Source organism: Vanellus vanellus (genome assembly GCF_965231255.1).
Source record: "Vanellus vanellus genome assembly, chromosome: 17".
Classification (NCBI taxonomy): Eukaryota; Metazoa; Chordata; class Aves; order Charadriiformes; family Charadriidae; genus Vanellus; species Vanellus vanellus.
In genome coordinates, this window is record NC_138922.1 from 7074719 (window position 1) to 7093657 (window position 18939).

Sequence of the window (18939 nt, forward strand, 5' to 3'; positions counted from 1 at the left end):
GGCTGGTCTGTGGCCAGGCTCATTTGGGAAAAGCCGTGGTCCCGCGTATGTTGGAGCCCTGTGGCCAGGGGGGCTGCTCCCCACCGCAGCCAAAAATTCCAGCTGGGAAAAGGGAGAAGCCTCCTGCTGAGCAGCAGCAGCACCGTTCCTGCTTTGAGATGGGGAAGCGAGCAGCACAAAACAGTTTTGAGGGTGTGCTTTTAGTAAACACGTTCCTCGGGAACTGCTTATGGAAGCTTCACAGCCACATTTCCCCCCATGTTTTTGATGACCCTACTATTTTAGGGGTTTTTAATATTATTAAACTCCCAACTCTTAAAGTACCCTGGGCATACTTGAGCTGTAGCCCTTACCTGAAAGTGTTTTTCAAGTGACGAAGAGGTGCTGTATGTCCCAGGGGCAAACAGTCTGTTTTAGGAACAGCTTTGAGTGCATCGATAAAAGGTGCAGCATCAGTCAGTTGTTAAATGACCCTTTAGACTCTGGCAGTAAGTAACAATTAACAACAACTACTCTCAAGCCAGTGTCCCCCTCAGGAAAGGTGGAAACTTGAGGCTGAGTGCCAAAAATGCCAGTTCACCTGTGCTAAGGGAGCTTTTCCAGAAGAAAAATACAGAAACGCCGCCTGTGAGGGCGGCACAGTGCAGCCCCTGTCTCAGCGCAGCGTGCCTTTCCACGAGTTTATTTTTTCTGGGATTAGTTTGCTACCTACCTCCCAAAGCTTGCTTTACACAATCGTAGTGCTGTCTAATATATACCTAGAGAGAAAATATATTGGGTCAGGTCCTTCGCTGGTGTGAGTGAGTCAGTGATGACGCATCAACGGTCAACAGGGATGGAAAATGGCCCATTTAGCTAAATATATGAAAAACATATATATATATATATATATTCCCCAAAGGATAAGCTGGAAATCATAGTGGTATATTCAAGGGGAGCCAAGGGAAAAAAGTGAACGTGAATAAAAAGGCAGCCACAAAGCCGAGAGGTTTAAAGTTAAAGCCACGTTTACATAAACACTGAGGCTTAAAGAGCTCCTTTACTGTAACTCGTTGGCCAGTGCTGCCAGTTCCCGTTGGCACAGAAAGAGGTGCCAGTCCCCAGCAAACGGCCACCGCTGCGGGCTCTCGCTGGGGGGGCTGAAGGGTCCGAATGCATCTGCCCCCTCCCCGGGCAGGGCTGGGGAGGGGGTCTGGGAGGGGAACCCCTGGGATGTGCCTGCAAATCCCTCCTCTTCCTCCTCTTCCGTATGCCGTGACTCCTGAAATACTGCAGGCGGTGGGAAAAGGGGAGGTAGGGCTTCCAGAGCGAAAACTTTCGGATGAAATCTTAGCCTTTCCCGGCCAGCGGGAATGCTGCCCGGACTTCTGTCCAGATGGGAATTCACTCCCCGTGTCCTGAGCTCCTGCCTCAAAACCGCTTTGTCTGGCTCGCGCCAGTCGCTCCCCTGCGAAACTCAGCCTTTGCAGGAGATGTCAGCGGTGACACAGCGCAGGCGTCGCTGCTGTTTTGCTTAACGCCGGGGAGGACTTGGTATCAGAAATTCCTTACCAGATGAGAAAGTTAGGGACGTGCAACAGCCCGTGCACAGTCACGTGCCGAGAGGAAGAGGAAGGTAACCTTGATCTCTGCTGCACGCCTGCAGGAAGAGATCTTGCACGCGGGCTCCCATCTCAGCTCTGTCTGGGCCCTAAATCTCATTTATTCAGGCAAAACTCCCACCGTTCGCCGCGAGGAGTTTTGCCAGAGTAAATACAGCGGATCTGGGCCTTTGCCCCCATTTCGCTTCGCCGTAGGCGGCTTGATTGCTCCGTGGGGAAACCCGTGCTTGAGCCACGCACCCCTCCCTCCTCCGCGTTGCCCAATGCACAGACACAAGTCTCTGAACTCCTTCAGGGTTCGGGATGGTTGGGCGGGATCCTACCTCTTTCCCTTCCCTTCCTGTAACCAACATGGGAGCAGCTCAGGAGGACGCATCTGGGTGTTCGGGCTTTGCTTCTGGTTGTACCGCTGCTTTTGCTTAATTCACCTCTGCCCCAAGAGCTGTGATGTCGATATTCAGCTTTACGGGGGCATTTGAGGGCTCCTGTAGACACGATGCGGTTGGGAAATGCTACCCGACCCTCTCCTTCCTGCTGCTTCCTTTTATCCTGGTTGGAAGCTCTACAAATCCTCATGGTTTAGGGCATAAAACAAATTCCAACCCATTTAAGACAGCAGCAATTCTCCCCCCGGGGCGTTGGACCAGGGTTTGCTCTGTGTTGCCAATAATTTGGGGTGTAAACTGGAATGATTAGGAAATGTGCACTATGCCAGCTCAGGATCGCTGATTTTGCTGCAAACGAAGGGCTAAATGTGGTGTGCAGCGAGTGTAGATGGACAGATACCACTTGGCAATTTAAACAGCCTTTCCAGGTTCCCTTGAGTTATTTCTACTGTCACAGAGCGTTCCTCTTTTTAATTAGGATTTTTTAAATACAGTTACTGTAGAGTATTTTATGGTGTGTGAAAAAAACTGTAACAGAATAATATAATGATGTTAGAGACTATGATTTACCATTAAATATTATACAGACATCGCTTGGGGTCATCTTTCCTTTAAATACCAAACCGTTAGAGCTGTCCCATTTTCTCGTGTTTATTTTTCTGTGTCCTGTACATCTGGTGTAAAATAACACAGATTTTATTTACCAAGTGTGCCTAAGGGAATTGTGCCAAATGCACATTTTTACTGCTCGCCTGGAGAAGGAGCGGAAGAATCCTAAAATCCAGTAACAATATTGTCAGTCCTGGGCAATTCAAAACAATGAATTGTTTTGAATTCTCTTCTACCTCTGTCCCCAGCATAGAAATAACAAAGATGAACAGATTAGGGGCTTTTTCCTTAGTGTTTTCGGTTTTTAGGGTATAAATTTCCAAGGTTTTCTATGTGATAAGGAGTCTAGAGTGCCCGCGTTCCCATGCATACTGGCACTCATGCTGGCACCTTTTTTAAATGAAGGCTGAGTTTCTTAATGCTGAATATCGGCTGGAGCTAGGAGAAAAACATTATTGGGCAAGTCTTAGTTTGTGCGAGGTGGCAATGCTTCAGCTGGGCGCTTCGGTGGAAGCTGAGTGGATGTTTGCTACTGACTTTAATAGGAGAGGAATCAGGACTGTTTGTTATAACCGTTTCTTAAAAGGGAAACTTACAGCTTATTGAAGAAGCGGATATGAAAAGCACAAACTTGCTCTTTTCTTGCCAAGAACCGTACAGATTATGTCACTGCATTTTTTTAAATCTGTTTTCCATTATGTAGTTTTTCTGCTTTTCCCCCCACACCCCGTCTGGTTGTTGGGCACTCAGACAGGGCTGGGCTGTAAACACTACAAGGAAAAACTCAAATCCATATAAAAAGATATAATTTAGGGTAATATATGCTCTTTATATATATTTGTATATCATTGATATACAGTTGTCAGTTATTGATACGAGGAGCCTTTCAAAACAGATTATTAGTTTTGCAGGGCTTCTATTTTTAGTGAAATTATGCAATTGTTAATTTTTTAATTCCAGGAGTTATTCCAGTTCCTCCTGCTTGTGCACCTGGAGGCAGGAGATTAGACCCCTACTGTAGCTCTGCAAGCACCACAGGTATTTTCCTGCTCCCAGATTCCCTCCCTCCAGACAACGGACAGGGTCCTGCCTTGTTTATAAGGCAACTAGTTAGTGCTTCCAGTTTAACACTCTCCAATATAAAGGGGTAATTTTAAGATGGGATCGATTCCAGCATGGAGAGCAGCCAATGCTGGGCTCAAAAATCCGTTTGCAAGTGTGCGAAACACCAAATGTGCATCAAATGTGAAATAAAAAAAATATGCTGGAAACGGAGCGGGCATCTTCGCTGTTTCAGGGGCTACGCCTCATTTTATGTGCAGCACCATCACATATGTGGCATGATATTTATTCTGCTCTACCCAACGTCTGAATTCTGCCCTGCCTGCCTCCTGAAAGTCCTATTTTATTTCCATTTCACTTAATTATGGGCTATTCCCAGGGACATCCCGCCAAACAGGGTTAAAATCTCTTGTGGTTGCATGGGATGTGCAAACAAACCCTTCTTGCGTGCAAAACTGGACAGCCTCCGCAGGAAAATGTTTTACCCGCTAGTGATCCAGCCAGGAAATGTCTTCAGGATAAAAAATGAGGTGTGAACCACAGCATAATACAGCGTTTTACAACAAAATGATGATTTGAACACCATCGGGGTACTCTGCGAACTCCCACCCACAAAGCGCCGCTATGCCGGAGCGCCCTTGCAAGCAGAAAAGCCGGAAAACATTGCTGCCAAGATCAGGCGGGCTCGAAATAACTTAAATCATTTTATTATATATGGTCAACGGGACACGTAATTAGATGATTAATGGGTTTATAAACACACTGGAGAGCTATCCCAAAAGGACAACTGGCTCTTTGGGTTACCCCTACTCTTATGTATTAGTGTCATAGAATCACAGAATGGTTTAGATTGGAAGGGACCTTGAAGATCATCCAAGGTCTCCCCGGAGCCTTCTCTTCTCCAGGCTGAACAACCCCAACTCTTTCAGTCTGTCCTCATAGCAGAGGGGCTCCCGCCCTCAGAGCATCTCCGTGGCCTCCTCTCCAACAGGTCCATCTCCTTCTGATGTTGGGGGCTCCAGAGCTGGATGCAGTATTGCAGGTGGGGTCTCAGAGTAGAGGGGCAGAATCCCCTCCCTTGCCCTGCTGGCCACAATGCTGGGGATACAGCCCGGGATGCAGCCGGCTTTCTGCACTGCCAGCACACACTGCCGGCTCATGTTGAGCTCCTCATCCACCAACACCCCACAAGTCCTTCTCCTCACGGCTGCTCTCCATCCATTCTCCGCTCAGCCTGGATTCGTGCTTGGGGTTGCCCCGACCCACATGCGGTACCTTTCACTTGGCCTGGTTGAAATTCGTGAGGTTGGCACGGTCACCCCTCAAACCGGGCAGTCCTCTCATGACACCCCTCTCAGCGTCCGGCTGTTGAGGGGGATGTCATGGCGGCCGGCGGCCGGCGCGGGGACCACAACTCCCAGCAAGCACTGCGCGGCCAGTCCCGTCATGCCTCGCTTCCGCCGTTACGTCACACGCCTCTCGCCGCGCAGGCGCAGAGCGGCCTCGACGCTGTGAGGGGCAGGCGGAGGAGGCGGCCATGGCGCTGAACAGGAACCACTCGGAAGGCGGCGGCGTCATCGTTAACAACAGCGAGAAGTGAGGCGCCATCCCCTTCTTCCCCTCCTCCGGCCGCAGTCGCCGGGTGGTCGTAGCGGGGAGCGGTCTTCCCCCCCTCCTTTTTACCCCGCTCAGGGGTAGAGGTTGAGGTTGTGTGGGGAGGATTGCCGAGGGGCTCGGTGGGGGGTGGTTTAACCCTCTCGGTGTCGGCGTGGGTGGGCTCATCCTTCCCTCTTCTCCCTACGGTTGTAGGGGTTGTACGTATCCCCCTACGCCAGGGTCTCCTCGGGGGAAGCTCTGCTAGGCCTCAGCCGCGGGCCTCCCCCCCTCCAACACTGCTCCCCTCCGCAGCCTCCCCGCCCCCCTGCCTACTGCTAGCTCGTACTGCTGTCCCCAGCCTTTCCCCGAGAGCTCAGTAAGGGCTGGCAGAGCTCAGCCCCCAGCCAGGTGATTCTGGCTTGGACCCAAGCCTCATCCTTCTTTCACCGCCCGGTGCTGTGGGAGAGATGGGATGTTGCACCTGTAATGTGCTTCTGTTCAAGAGCTGCCCGCTTGGGAAGCGCTAGGCTGCCTGCCCAGTTTGGTTTGCTGGGTTCCTTGCATACACACCCCCTCCGTGTGTTTGGGAGGCAGCAACAATGTTGGAAAAAGGTGCTGGTATATAACCATGGAAACAGAAAGCCGCCACTGAGCTGCCTCTGTCTGCATGGCAATGGGCTGTCCTCACCTTCTGTGTCTGCCAGCATGCTTTGGTTCTGACGTAGCAGTCACCTGCTTCTGGGACAAAGAATAAGTCTTCTTTCCGTGAGGCCAGTTAAACATTGGTATAGGAATTCTGCACCTGACTTCCATTTGGGATGTGACACTTCTTAGAGAATTTAGTAAGATCAATTCTGGGGCTTAAATTAGCTTTTATTGAAACAAACAACTGTGGCAGCTTAATGTGTTACTGTTCCCAGTTGTCAGTGGTTACCTCTCATGCTGCAGCACAGGCTGCTTGTGGTGGTTGCCCCAGCTGATGTGCTGTAGCCTGAACAGAGCTGCTGGCCCCTGTGCCCTTCTGGAGCTTTTTCTGGAGGGACAGGTACTTGCTGGCAGAAGAGAAAGGTGGGTGACTGAGGATGGTAACATGTAAGCTGCCAAAGATAAAGGTGGTGATTTCTCCAGCTTTGGGGATTAGAGTCCCTAATGTGGATGCTTTTATGTTAATACAAGTTACCCTCTGTATCCATGCAAGGGTATTGCACTGTGTTTAATCAGGTCAGTTTCTAATTGAGAATTAAGGAGTCAGTGCAGACAACACGAGTTAGTGAAGTCTAGTGACAAGAAAGGGGAATTCCTCTTGATCGCATTTTTGTGGTGGAGATGCTTAAGCTGTTGGTTAGACCTTCAACAGCCTTAGCCTTGTTGCATAAGGCAGCCTGAGCAGTTCCTGCTTCAGCAGTCCTTCCTCTGTTGTGTTACTTGTGGTGAACCAAATTAGGGAACTGATCCAGCAAAAATGCAACACAGCTTTTAAAAAATATATATGTATGTCTTGAGATCTTGATCAGTTCAACTGACTAAATTCACTGCCTGGCTACGTAGACAGCAGTAGCTTTGCCAGCACACAGAGGAGGAAATATAAGACTGAGAACAAGCAGCCAGTACTACTTAAGTTGCTACTGCTGACAGCAAAAAAATGCAAGCCAGACTGATTTTCTCTGCTGAGTACTGGCCTGAGGTTAAAGCCGTTTTTGGTATGTCAGTAAACTTACATGTGAATTGCACGTCTGCCTTGAGCTGTAAAGCTGTGACACTGCGTCTCTTTTCTCATCTTGTTTGCAGCGTTTTGATGACCTATGATCATGTAGAAATTACCTTCAGTGATATCGAACCTATGCCAGATGCCTTCAAAGGGACCAAGAAAGGGAGTGTGTTCTTGACTCCCTACCGAGTAAGTATTAAAAGGCTTTATCTTGTGTAAGGAGATAAGGGCTCTTTGCGATTCTGTATTTAAATGTCCTCGATGCATGAAAGTCAGGATAATCTACTCCCCCTTGTAGTATGGCTCATCCTCTCCCTCTGGGGAGCATTATGAATTCATTGCATATCCTATCTATTTGTCAAAAGATAATAAATCTGATTAGTTCTTATACAGGCAGCTGTTTAGTCCGTCAGGCATCTTCAAGATTGGAAATTAGCAATGGTCTGGAAATGCTGAATGCGACAGCACAGCCACTAAATCATAGCTGAGTGGAGCAGCGAGTTCTCTGGAAGCTGGGAGGAGTATTATCTGAGCAAGTGTAGTCTTCCTGGAAAGGCTCTATTGCCTTGAGATTTCAGTTTACCCTTGTGGCTGTTCTTTGTAGCTTTTGGCTTACAGAACTGACGAAGAGCTTCAGATGTGGGCGGGAGTTTCAGTCCATCGAAAAGTCTCTTCAGATAATAAATTGGGGCTGTGTTTCCTGTTTGTTTTAAATATGCTTTATAATGTTATTTTCTTTTCAGGTTATCTTTGTATCAAAGGGAAAGGATGCTATGCAGTCTTTTGTGATGCCCTTTTATTTGTTGAAAGATTGTGAGATTAAGCAGCCCGTCTTTGGAGCAAACTATATCAAGGGTACGGTGAAAGCAGAGGCAGGAGGTATGTATAGTACAGATATATGTTCTGTATCTTAGTTCAACTACACAATTCGTAGCAAATAAGTATCCAGTGTAACCAAAACTGGATGCTGACCAAATGAGTTTTTACAGTACTGCTAAAATGTGTTTCTTTCTTTGAAACTAGCAGCTAAAAATACTCCCCTTATCTGCTCCCGGTACAGTTACAATGAACAGATCTGTTCTGTAACCGATCTCATTCTTGGCCTATGTGCAAAATACGGAGTTCAGTCATCCGAGTGATCTCACTGAGTAAACAACAGAGCAGAGGCAGCAAGAGCGAGGATGTCATTTTGCTTTGGTCAGTTGGGGTTACCTGTTAATTCTGCATCCAGGTGCTCCTATGCCAAAGACTCGTGATCCTTTCTGGATCTGTTTGGGTTTTCAGGTGCAGATCTCCAAAGCGCTGTTCTCTATTAATTTCTAATGCAATTCAAGAAAAGGGATGTTATTGCTATAGTGTATCTTAGCAGTAAAAATGATACTTGGTGTGGCCAGCAGAAGTAGGGAGGTGATTGTGCCCCTGTACTCAGCACTGGTGTGGCTACACCTTGAGTATTGTGTCCAGTTTTGGGCACCTCAATACAAGAGAGATATCGAGGTGCTGGAGCAAGTGCAGAGGAGGGCAACTAAGCTGGTGAAGGGCCTAGCAAACAAATCATATGAAGAGCGGTTGAAGGAGCTGGGACTGTTTAGTTTGAGGAGGAGGAGACTGAGAGGAGACCTCATCACTCTCTACAACTATTTGAAAGGACACTGTAGAGATGTTGGTGCTGGTCTCTTCTCACAGGTAATTAATGACAGAACAAGAGGGAATGGCTTCAAGCTCCAACAGGGTAGATTTGGACTGAACATTAGGAAAGAATTTTTCACAGAAAGAGTGGTCAGGCATTGGAATAGACTGCCCAGGGAGGTGGTTGAGTCACCATCCCTGGATGTGTTTAGGAGACATTTAGATGTGGTGTTGGGGGATATGGTGTAGGGGAGAACTTTGTAGAGTAGGGTAGATGGTTGGACTTGATGATCCCAAGGGTCTCTTCCAACCTAGACAATTCTATGATTCTATGATTTAGAAGAGAATGGACTGTCTTGAAATTAGGGAATCTTTGAGGGGCGGTTTCATATTATGTTCAATGAGAAGGTTGTGGTAGACATTTTCAAGAAGAATGGTTTTTTTGCTCACTGTTTTATGCTTCCCCTTTTTACCAAAAGCACATAGTTCAGTAACCTCTTTCATTGCCAGCTTGATTTGGTCTATTAGTTGTGGTACTGAAACCACAGTGCAGTGCTTTGGAGACTTCAGTCTGTAATCCTGAAATCAGTGTTGTCGCTTCTGTATGAGAGCAAAGTGAGACCATCCAGTGTGAGAGGAAGCCCAAGCAGTAATGACAAACTCCATAAACCCTGTGAAAGGCAAACAGCTTTAGCTAAATCTTTGTGAGTTTTCCCCAGACACTGTCTCCTTTAATGAGGATGTTGCTTTAACAGCCATGAGAGTCTGGTTTAGCTCAAAAGGCTCTTTAATCTACACATCCCTGACACAGCTTCTGCTTTGATGCATTGTTGGGACTCTGGGCTGTGCATGCTTTTCTTTTTTAGTCTGTAATATGAGATGTCACTATTTTTTTTTATTATTATTATCCTGACTTGAAATATCTTCCATGGACTCTAATGGATTTATGTGGACCGTGTTTTTCATTAAGCTCTTTGCTTCATTGGGCACTCAGACTCCCAAACTAATTTATAGCTGACAGTTAGGTGTAGTTGCAAAGGCTTTTTAGCAAACGGGATTAACAAAATCCCTGTCTTCTGCACTAATCTTATACAGAGTTAGAGCAAATCCAGCGCTCCTGGTAGCTTGGTCTGTCAGCTGCTGGTGTGGAAACAAGCATGACTTTAGCCAGCTTTTGAATGTCTCCCTCATTGATGTTCCTTCAGGTGTATCTTGACCTGAAAATACTGCCTAATGTGAATTTTTCTGATAATAGGTTAATTCTGCCATGTTATCTGCATTTTTTTTTTCTCAGATGTTTGGGATAAGCACTTTAAAGATTTATATACAGTGCATCTGTAAATAAAGTATGGAAGCTAAATAGCATCAAAGTGGCCTCTCCTTCCTTCTGAATTCTGACTTTCCTCCCTGCAGGTGGCTGGGAAGGATCTGCCATGTTCAAGATGACGTTTTCAGCTGGGGGTGCAATCGAGTTCGGGCAGCGCATGCTGCAAGTGGCATCTCAAGGTACGGAAATCTGGTGTTTTGCTATACAGTTTTGTGGTTTCAGGAGGCCTCGCCTTCATCTCACAGCAAGGGTAGTTTTAGGTTGCAACAGGTTGGATTCAAATGCATGCAAGTTCCAGGCTGTATCTGGAACTTGCTTGCTTTAAAAAAAATACTTCTGTCACATCTAAGGAAGAGCAATTTCATTGGGATGGAGCTTGTTTATTTTCCAGATAAGGATACTTTTAAGTTTGTTGGAGGTCTTTGCCTATGTTTGATGCAGGCTTGATGTTTTGATGAGGTCAACTTTATCTTTCCTTTTCCAGTCTCCAGAGGTGAAATACCCAATGGAGCTTACGGCTATTCCTATATGCCAAATGGATCCTATGCTTTCGCACCAGCGGCAGCTAATGGGGGCTATCCTTACCCACCACCTCCTCCTGGTAAGTCTGGGAATTGAAGATGGGGATTACTCTAGTTAGCAAGATTTAAAATAGGCAAAAAGGGGAAGAAACACAAATTTTACATAGTCTTTTAGATTGTATCTGATGCCTTGTGCAACTTTTGTTTCTGAGTTTAATTATTTTTGCCTTTGGCTTGTTTTGGCTGTATGCTATGACCCACCCAAGGGAGTTAAGTCTTTTGCTGGGTTATTTCCTTTCCTGACAGAGTTTTATCCTGGCCCTCCTGTGGCGGATGGAGGCATGGGTTACATGCAGCTTCCACCCCCACCATACCCAGGGCCCATGGAACCCCCTGTCAGCGGTCCAGACCTGCCCGCCACTCCTGCAGGTAAGAAGCATGTTTGGGTGAATTAGCTGACAATGTTTTTTTTACCCATAAAACAGATATTGTTTCTTGTCTTTTATCTCTTGGGGAGCTTAAAGTCAACTTAGAAGCTCCACTTAGAAGTTAAAATTGTTTAGGAGAGGGATTACAGAGCTCCCCAAATCTGCAGCCTTGGATATCCAGCTCAGTCTGGAGGCCAGCCTGATTCTCTACAGGGTGGATACCATTAGCGGATGTTTTGCAGCTGGATTTATTCTTGTTGTGGCAGAAAAAATAGAGTTTATGATTCTCCTGTTGTGGTAATCTTGCTCTGTTAGATGAATAAAAAGAAACTGATGATGAAATATGTTTCTAGTCTATTTCAGTTGGCAAATGTGGCTTTGCTGATACTTGCTCCCCCTTCCCCCATTTCACTCTAATCTTGTTACTTTTACTTAAACAATGTGGAACAGAGGAATAGATAATGGAAAGGAGCTAGGGAAAAGTCAGTCCTGTTTTCAGTCATTTGGGTTTTATCAAAAGTATTTCAAACATGGTCTTAAAAGGTCTGCATGGAGGGGAGGTTGGGAACCAACCCAAAAAATGAGCTTTTGTGGTTGGATACAACCATAGATCTCTCACAGATAAATTCTTATTCAGACAAATATCCTTAACTTCTCTTTTGTTTGAATAAACAACCAATCATCATTGAATTATTATTTGGAAAGTGGCACTGATCCAGATGATTGTACAAGACTTGTATTCTGCAGAAATCAAGGATCTGAATTACCTTAATAAATTACCATCTTTAAACTATGAGTCCCCCGAGCTGCTATAAACTTGTGCTGATTTTTCTTTTGTCTTGTGTTTTCACTCCTAAGAAGAATGATTTGTTGACTTCCTTTTTAAGGGGTACGGTCTGTATTTAGGCAAAACAGCCCTTAGCATTTATTTGCTGGCTAACAGGCAAGTCTCAGGTGACATTTCCAAACTAAGTCTTGGGACACTTTCACTTCTGACTTGACAATCCTGTGGTAACTGAATCTTCAGTAGTTGGAAGAGATAATGCTTAATTGTTGTGTTTGTTGTAACTATTTTGCAACTCAAACGTTGGTCAAATAGTGCTCTGTGAGTAACACTTGGTGTCCAAGATTATGTAGAGTTTTTGTTTGATTGTAAAAGTTTTCTGTGTGTCACCAAATCTGTAACTTCTCTTTCGGTGACAGCTGAAGCGAAGGCTGCCGAAGCCGCTGCCAGTGCTTACTACAGCCCTGTCAACCCACATAATGTCTATATGCCCTCGGTAAGTTCCTCTGTCATTCTGGCATTGCAACATAAGCCCAAGTGTGTATTTAGCAGTTCTTTTTCTCAGTGACACAGCAAAGTTTGTCTGAGTTTATTTTGATCATTTTTCTTTTTCGTTGTTGATGTTTGGGGTTTTTTTCCTTAGCCATGAATTGATATTCTTTTATGGTCTTTATTTCAGGACCAGCCACCCCCTCCTCCATACTTCCCACCAGAGGACAAGAAAAACCAATAAGCTCACAGAGAACTTCTTCACAACTAATTGCTTTCTTACTTCCCATTTTGGCAGAATCTTGGGGCATGGTCCATAGCACTGAGGAATAGAGCCTTCCCCCAGGGCACGTAGCTTTCATGGACTCTAGTGGTAGATATGTGCAGAGCAAGGGGAGAGATCTCAACAGCCTGGATTACCTCGTAGAGGGTTTGCTGTCCTACCGCAATTCCCTTCTCCCTGCGCACGGCATCACTAAAACTGGAGGTTCTCTTCATCTGTGATTGTTTCCCTTATGTCTGTTTCTTTTGATACTTAAATTATACCTCTTTAGAGTAAGCAACTGCTCCAAATTGATAATTAATGTGCCCATAACATGGAAACAAGGGTCTTGGGGGAGCTGGGGGTGTCTTGAATTTACGTTAGTGTGCAACCAAGAGCATCCCTGGACACAGGGATGTCTCTGGGTATTCCTCTCAACCCAGAGTGTCACATGCAGCTTTTCCCTCTGCTACTGAGAAAGGGCTTCAAAGGGAACCTTTGGGATGTCAAAGGAAATGGATATCTATTACATTTTTCAGGTACCTATTAAACTTTCTTGTTTTTTTTTTTAGCTAAGCCATTCCTGCCAATCATAGCAAATAATCTGTTAGCCTCCAAATTTTCCTGCTGTGCACTGTGTTTGATGATGCTGACAAGCTTCCCTTCTTAAGAAAGCATACTACTCTTTACAGTAGCATATAACTAGTTACAGATCATATGGGAACACTAATTTTCTGTTGTCTCTTTTTTCCAGTTAGATATGTGGGCTTGAGATCACTAAGTCCTAAATATTGTCTTTATAGTTTATAATGCACTTTTTTTTTTTTTTTCTTTCCTGTAACAAAAGTTACACTTTTTGGCCAGTGAACCATCTTACTGCTGTGATTTAACTGGTGAATTAATAGCTAATGGGGAGAAAATAGTTGCTTTCTTTCTGCCCTGGAAGCACTTGAGAGAATATGCAAACATTGGAATAAGCTGTTAGGTGCGACTGAGCTGCTCATTTGACTGTTGTTTAATGTTTAATAGTGTTCCTGGGTCGGCTGTGAATTTACTTCCCAGTAACTTGAACATGGGCTCCTTGGACTGAGGGTTCAAGCGTTTCCCTTCTGTAGCATTGATTAATTGATCTCATTAGCAACGACTCTAGTATGCAGAACCTCTGCAGGACTGATCAGAATCCAGGTTATAAAACTTTGCATTGTACAAAGCTTTGCACAAATCAGACTTCGCTGACTTCTGAGAGCGGAGAGAAAGAAAATCCTTCCCAGCAAGTGTGAAGAAAGATGAGTGCTAGGAAACTGCTGAGACTTGCTGCATGCAGCCTGCTTGGAGAGAAAAAAGGTCCACCTCTTGTTTTCTTTTTGTTTGAGTCTAGCTGATTAATCAAATCGCTACTGTCTGTGCACTGACTTTTCTAGAATTGCTACTGCAGTGATGTAAAGAAATGGTTATTTAAAAAAAATATTTATTTTGAAAATGTTTGATTAATATATTAATGTGAAATGACTTTTGAATGCAGATTTGTTTTGCCAAGACTGTGAAGTAAAGAGAAATCAGCTCAAAACTTAGTGTTTGTGCTTTTATATGTGTAGACAAATTTGATGGTGACTTAGTAGCTTTGTATGGGGAGAGGGAGAATTAAACAGCAAAGTCACTTGGATTTTGTTCTTGGCTATGCGTTGGTGGCATTAGTTGCTTGATTTCTCTTGGCTGACTCTGAAATGAAAATAAGATGTTTAAATCGTTTAACAAACGCCCATTTTGCAATTCCTGTTGTAAACCAGCGAGGCAGCTGCTTAACTCTTTACCCAGATGTGTTACCCAGATGTTTTTTTCAGACCAATTGTCCTTGTAAAAGTTGCAACCTATTGCTAGATGAAGTAGTTGAGGGATGCGGCATATTTGTTGCCTCTGAAATATGCCTCTAATTAGTATCAATCCATAATTTTATACTTTTAATTTTTTTTTTTTAAATGTGCTGAGATGCCTGGGTAGTTCTGCTCAGTTAGGGCTGAACTCTCTAAGGTGGTGTGGTCCACCTGGTAGCTCTTCTCCCTGGGAAAGTGAGGAGTTGATGCTCCAGCAGCATGAAGCATTCCTCCTTGGCGTGTTCCAGCAGCAGTGTGAGAGCTGTTTCTCCTCATGTGTGAGCAGAATTAGGTGTGTCGGTATCATTTGGCAGGGGAGGAGCGTTCCATGTGGGATGTGGTCCCGCTGTTACTGAGGTCAGGTGAGTCCCTCCAGTTTGCACTGACATGTGTCAACAGAAGTTATTCAGAAGCTGCTCTACAAGTAACGTTCAAACCTTGTGTGGTTTCATTCCTCTTCTGAGCTGTGACTAGCTACCTTAATTCTCTTGAACTCCCTGAACAGCTGGGGTGGACATCTTCCAGATTCTGCTCTCCTCCTACAACACTTTTGACTCTCACGTCCTCCCACGTGGCTGTTTTACTGCATTTTAAGGCTGGCTGAGCCACTGGGGTTTGTTTTCTGTAGCAAGAGGTGGGTGGAGAAGGAAAGCATTAAGAGATAAAATGTTACAGCCCAGTAGGAACCTAATAAATCCCATTTTGTGAATTAAATCACTTCAAATTGAGGTTTCCTGAATCTCATCAGACCAACTGTAAGATGCTGCAGAAACCTCTCTGTTACTCTGTTCTGTTTTAAAACAACTCCCTCCCAGTTACCCTCTACTCCCAGACCGATAATCCTAGAAAACATAGATTGCACGAAGTTTCCAGGTCTCCTGCCCAGCACTGCTCGCTGTGCAACTCTCGTGCCAACAATCAGCACAAACCTATGAACCCATGAGGTGATTTTTTGTTGTTGGTTTTTTGTTTGTTTTTTTTTTTTTTTTAAATCTTTCCTCAGCTAAGTGTGCTTGAGAGAAGAAACATTTAGATAATCTGCTCTGATGAGAACTTGGCTCCATGGCTCAAGCTGAGCGTCTCTTCCGCTAGTGTGGACAAGTGGTAAGATCTGCAGAGAGACCATGAGGTTTGCTGCCTGGAAAAAGGAAAATATGTTGAGACGATGAGTCAGGCTGGAATAAATGAAATATTCCTCTCCTCAACATGGGTATTAGTGAGCTAAATCAGTGGCTTTTGAGCCGTGAGCTTTCTACAATGGTTTGTTGGTGAATGTCCCTTTTCCTCCAGGCTAGAGCTTGGCATGGTCTATGGGGAGGTGAGAAGGAGCAAGCCAAAATAAAGAGAGTGATCCTGGTCTTCTTGATGTGTTTGGGGCATGCTGATGAGAAGTGAAGCACATTTTGGGAATGCTGAAGCTGTGGGGCCGAAAGGTTGGGCAAGTCACAGAGTCCGCAAGGCTTGTGCTGGTACTTGGTCGAGTGGAGCAGCATGATTCAGGCGGGTGCAGGTTTTGGCCAGATGGATGCTGGTGCGAATCCCCACCTTGCTTGTTAAAATCTGAAACCCCAAATTTGGCTTAGGTACTCAGCACTCGCTGCCTTCTCCCTGATGGGAACCAGGAGCTGTGCTCTGCTTTGGAAAGGGCTTAGAGAGGGTGGAAGAGTCAGCCGGTCCTGCTGCCCACGTGGAAGATTTTAAATATTAAAGCAGGGAAGTGCAACTGAAAGTCTGCTTCTGCTCTGGGGTGGGAGTAGGGCAGGAGGAAATGTTGTGCATTAATATGTCTCCAGATCTGGTCCCTGCTTGAGTGATTAATCAGCTGTGCAGCAGAAAGGCTGTCATGTGAAAGCTAGATCGGTACCATTAAATTCCAATGTTTGGATGGTATTATACGATTGACAAAAAAGAGGGGGCATGGGGAACAGTTAGGGTTGGATCCAGTTAATCTTTTGGCATAGACCGTGTGCAGTTGTGTCTCCTCAGTCTGACTTAGGCTCTTGGTTTGAGAAGTCGCTCACTGCTCCTTGTGCCTGCTTCCCCGCTCTGAGTACGCGGCTATTTCCCTCCTTCACGGCACTGTGGTGTAACTGGGTATTTCTAAAGTGCTTTGAGATCTTATGCAAAAAATACTGTTACTGGGTTCTACTTACAGATTTCCTACTATCAGACCTGAAATCTTGCTGACGTTCCTGGGGGCTAGGGTGGGGTGTCTTTACCCTGGAAGGATGGGGCATGTGCGTCCTTGGCCAGGATTGCCTCCAGCTGAAGCAAAAGACCGAGCCCTCTTCCTCCTCTGCACCATTCTGCCCAGATTTTACCTTGAGCACTCTTGCTTTGTGCAACCTATTACGTACACACAAAAGAAAAAATAAATCATTATTTTACATTAATAGCTGGATGTCTGCCCCGTGTGTGTGTATCTTCCTTTGGGGACCATGAGGACTCCCAACTGCTCTCCAAGCAGTAGATGGTCAAACTGCATCTCTGCCCTGGGGTGGACACTGATTTATGAGCTATGACTCGCAGCGCCGGCTCCCTTCACAAGCGCCGCTGGAGGAGGCAGGAGGTGTGGGGTGAAGTTTGGACCCAGCTGTTCCCAGAGCGGCCAGGAGTGGGGCCAGCTGTTGCCGGTAAGCGGCTCGTGTCGGCTGATATGGTCACATCGCACGCACCTCCAGCTGTACACAACTGCCAGGTTGGTGTTAGAAGATGGGTTTTGCTAAGACAGGCTGCGAAGAAGAGGTGGTTTCAGGTTTAAAGCTGTAGAAGTAAGCCCAAGTGGGGTTTTTTTGTGGGTTGGTATGAAATGCCAGGACGTGCAGGGCGGAGATCTTCATTTTAGGCGAGGGTTTTCTTTGCAAGCCGTACCGGGTATTACTCACCCGTCTGCTCTCCTGCGTGAGTCAGCTCGAAGAGCTGCCATCATGAGACTGAACTGGAAACTGGTATTTCAGCACCCTCCTTGCTCAAGGGCCCTCACTGTGTCGCTGCCGAGAGAGGTGAGAACGGGATGTGAAGAGACCCACGTAACGGCGAGCAGGAGCGGGGACTCGTACCTGCCGGTGGGAGCTGCTGGATCTCACGCCTCAGGGTGCAAATGCACCAGGATCCATCTCTGCTGCGTCCTCCCAGCTGCCCTCCTGCCGTTTCCTACACGTTTCCTACAGTCTCCGGATCTGGGAGTGAAAGGTATCAGCTTGGGCTCCATTTGCAAGCTCAGTTCAGCAAATCCTGTCTTTCTAAACCTTTTCTTTCCCTTCCTTAAGTCCAGTCTCTCCTCCTCCTCTGTGTACTTTGTTCCGTAAGGGCTGGGCTCTGGCTGGGATGTGGTTGCTCCCCCCGTGGCACCGATCAGCTGCAATAATATCCCATGTTTTGGCGTGTCTGTCTGGGATCTGGGGGCAGTGGGGAGGTTCAGCCCTGCGGCCTCTTCCCATCATCCAAGCATGTGGCTCCGCAGGGCTTGGCGAGCTCCTCAGGGGGCTTTGACACACGTGTGGGGAGAGGCCGCGGCGGAGAAGCCATGGTGGGACCATTTTGGGGCTGAAGCTGGTCAATAATTTGGCATGTGTGCTCCAGGATAGGCATGAAGGTGCTTAATATGCACCGTGGAGCATGCCTGGTACCCGGGTGTCAGCCCCGCGTTCCTCCACCTTCACAGGCACCCATCCTGGTCCCTCCTCAGCTCAAGCAGGTCCTGCTGCTCTGAACCCAGTGCCCCAAACTAGTAGATGAAATGACCTTGACATTTGTATGTCCCCCCCCTTTCCTGCCCCGGCAGTGACATCCGCCGCTGCCCCGGCCCCGTGGCGGTGGGGTGATAAATCCAGTGGCTGACACTGAATTCATCTCTCCGGGAGAGGCAGGTGGATGAAATATTTCCCGCGTGCAGGTAGCGCATGGCAGTGATGGAGAAAACATTTTAAAGCTGTCACGGGGCGCCCCAAGCCAAACGAATGGCGTCCAGGTCAAGACGTGAAGTGTTTGACCTTCTAAAGGACAAGGCAGGCTGCTGCCTGGGGGGGTCTGTGCTCTCCCCCTGCCTTGTGCTGCCGTGCAGGGAGCCAGACGCAGCGATTGAGCCGGGATGGTGTCCGGGCAGGTCAACCCCATGCTCTGGGTCTCGGGGGGACGGCAGGGAAGTGGTGCCGGAGTGGGCAGGACACGTCACGCTTTCCCCTGTGGGACCCAGCCAGGTCCCACAGGAGCTGGTATTTCCTCCGGAGGGGCTGGGGCCAGTGGGTGACCCCCCCCCAGGGTGATCCCGGTGTGACTGCCTCATGGGCAGCGTGGCTGGAGTCATCCTCACGCCCCCGCCATGGATCAGCAGGGCTCCTGGGGGACAGGCAGCTTTCACACCCGTCCTGCCCCATGTGGGTGGCTGGAAGTCCCCTTTACCCTTCCCAGAAGGACAGGGTTTGCCTTGACGTCCTCCTAAGATATCCCAAATGGGGTGGGGGGTGCTGTGCGTCCACCCCCCCTTCTTCTTCGCAGGTACCAATTCTTTTCGGTACGTGCACTCAAAGCGCTCGGGAGAGCCCGTGGAGGGAAAGATGTGGGGTTAGGGCAGAAGCAACAAAAAGGGCCCAGAGTAGACAAGGGAGGGAACTGACTGACATCCCTCCTGGGTATGAAATCACTGGTCCCAGCGCACACAGCACCC

The 18939-nt window shown here is 46.9% G+C and overlaps 1 protein-coding gene across 1 annotated transcript; it reads left to right on the forward strand.

The window, feature by feature from the left end:
* The first annotated feature begins 5169 nt into the window (after positions 1-5169).
* Positions 5170-13956, forward strand: WBP2 (WW domain binding protein 2). Its single transcript, XM_082492241.1, has 8 exons — positions 5170-5254; positions 7043-7151; positions 7706-7841; positions 10005-10097; positions 10403-10519; positions 10746-10868; positions 12071-12147; positions 12331-13956. Exons 1-8 carry the CDS (start codon positions 5196-5198, stop codon positions 12382-12384), a joined length of 768 nt encoding a protein of 255 aa, XP_082348367.1. The 5' UTR covers positions 5170-5195; the 3' UTR covers positions 12385-13956.
* Positions 13957-18939: the final 4983 nt, after the last annotated feature.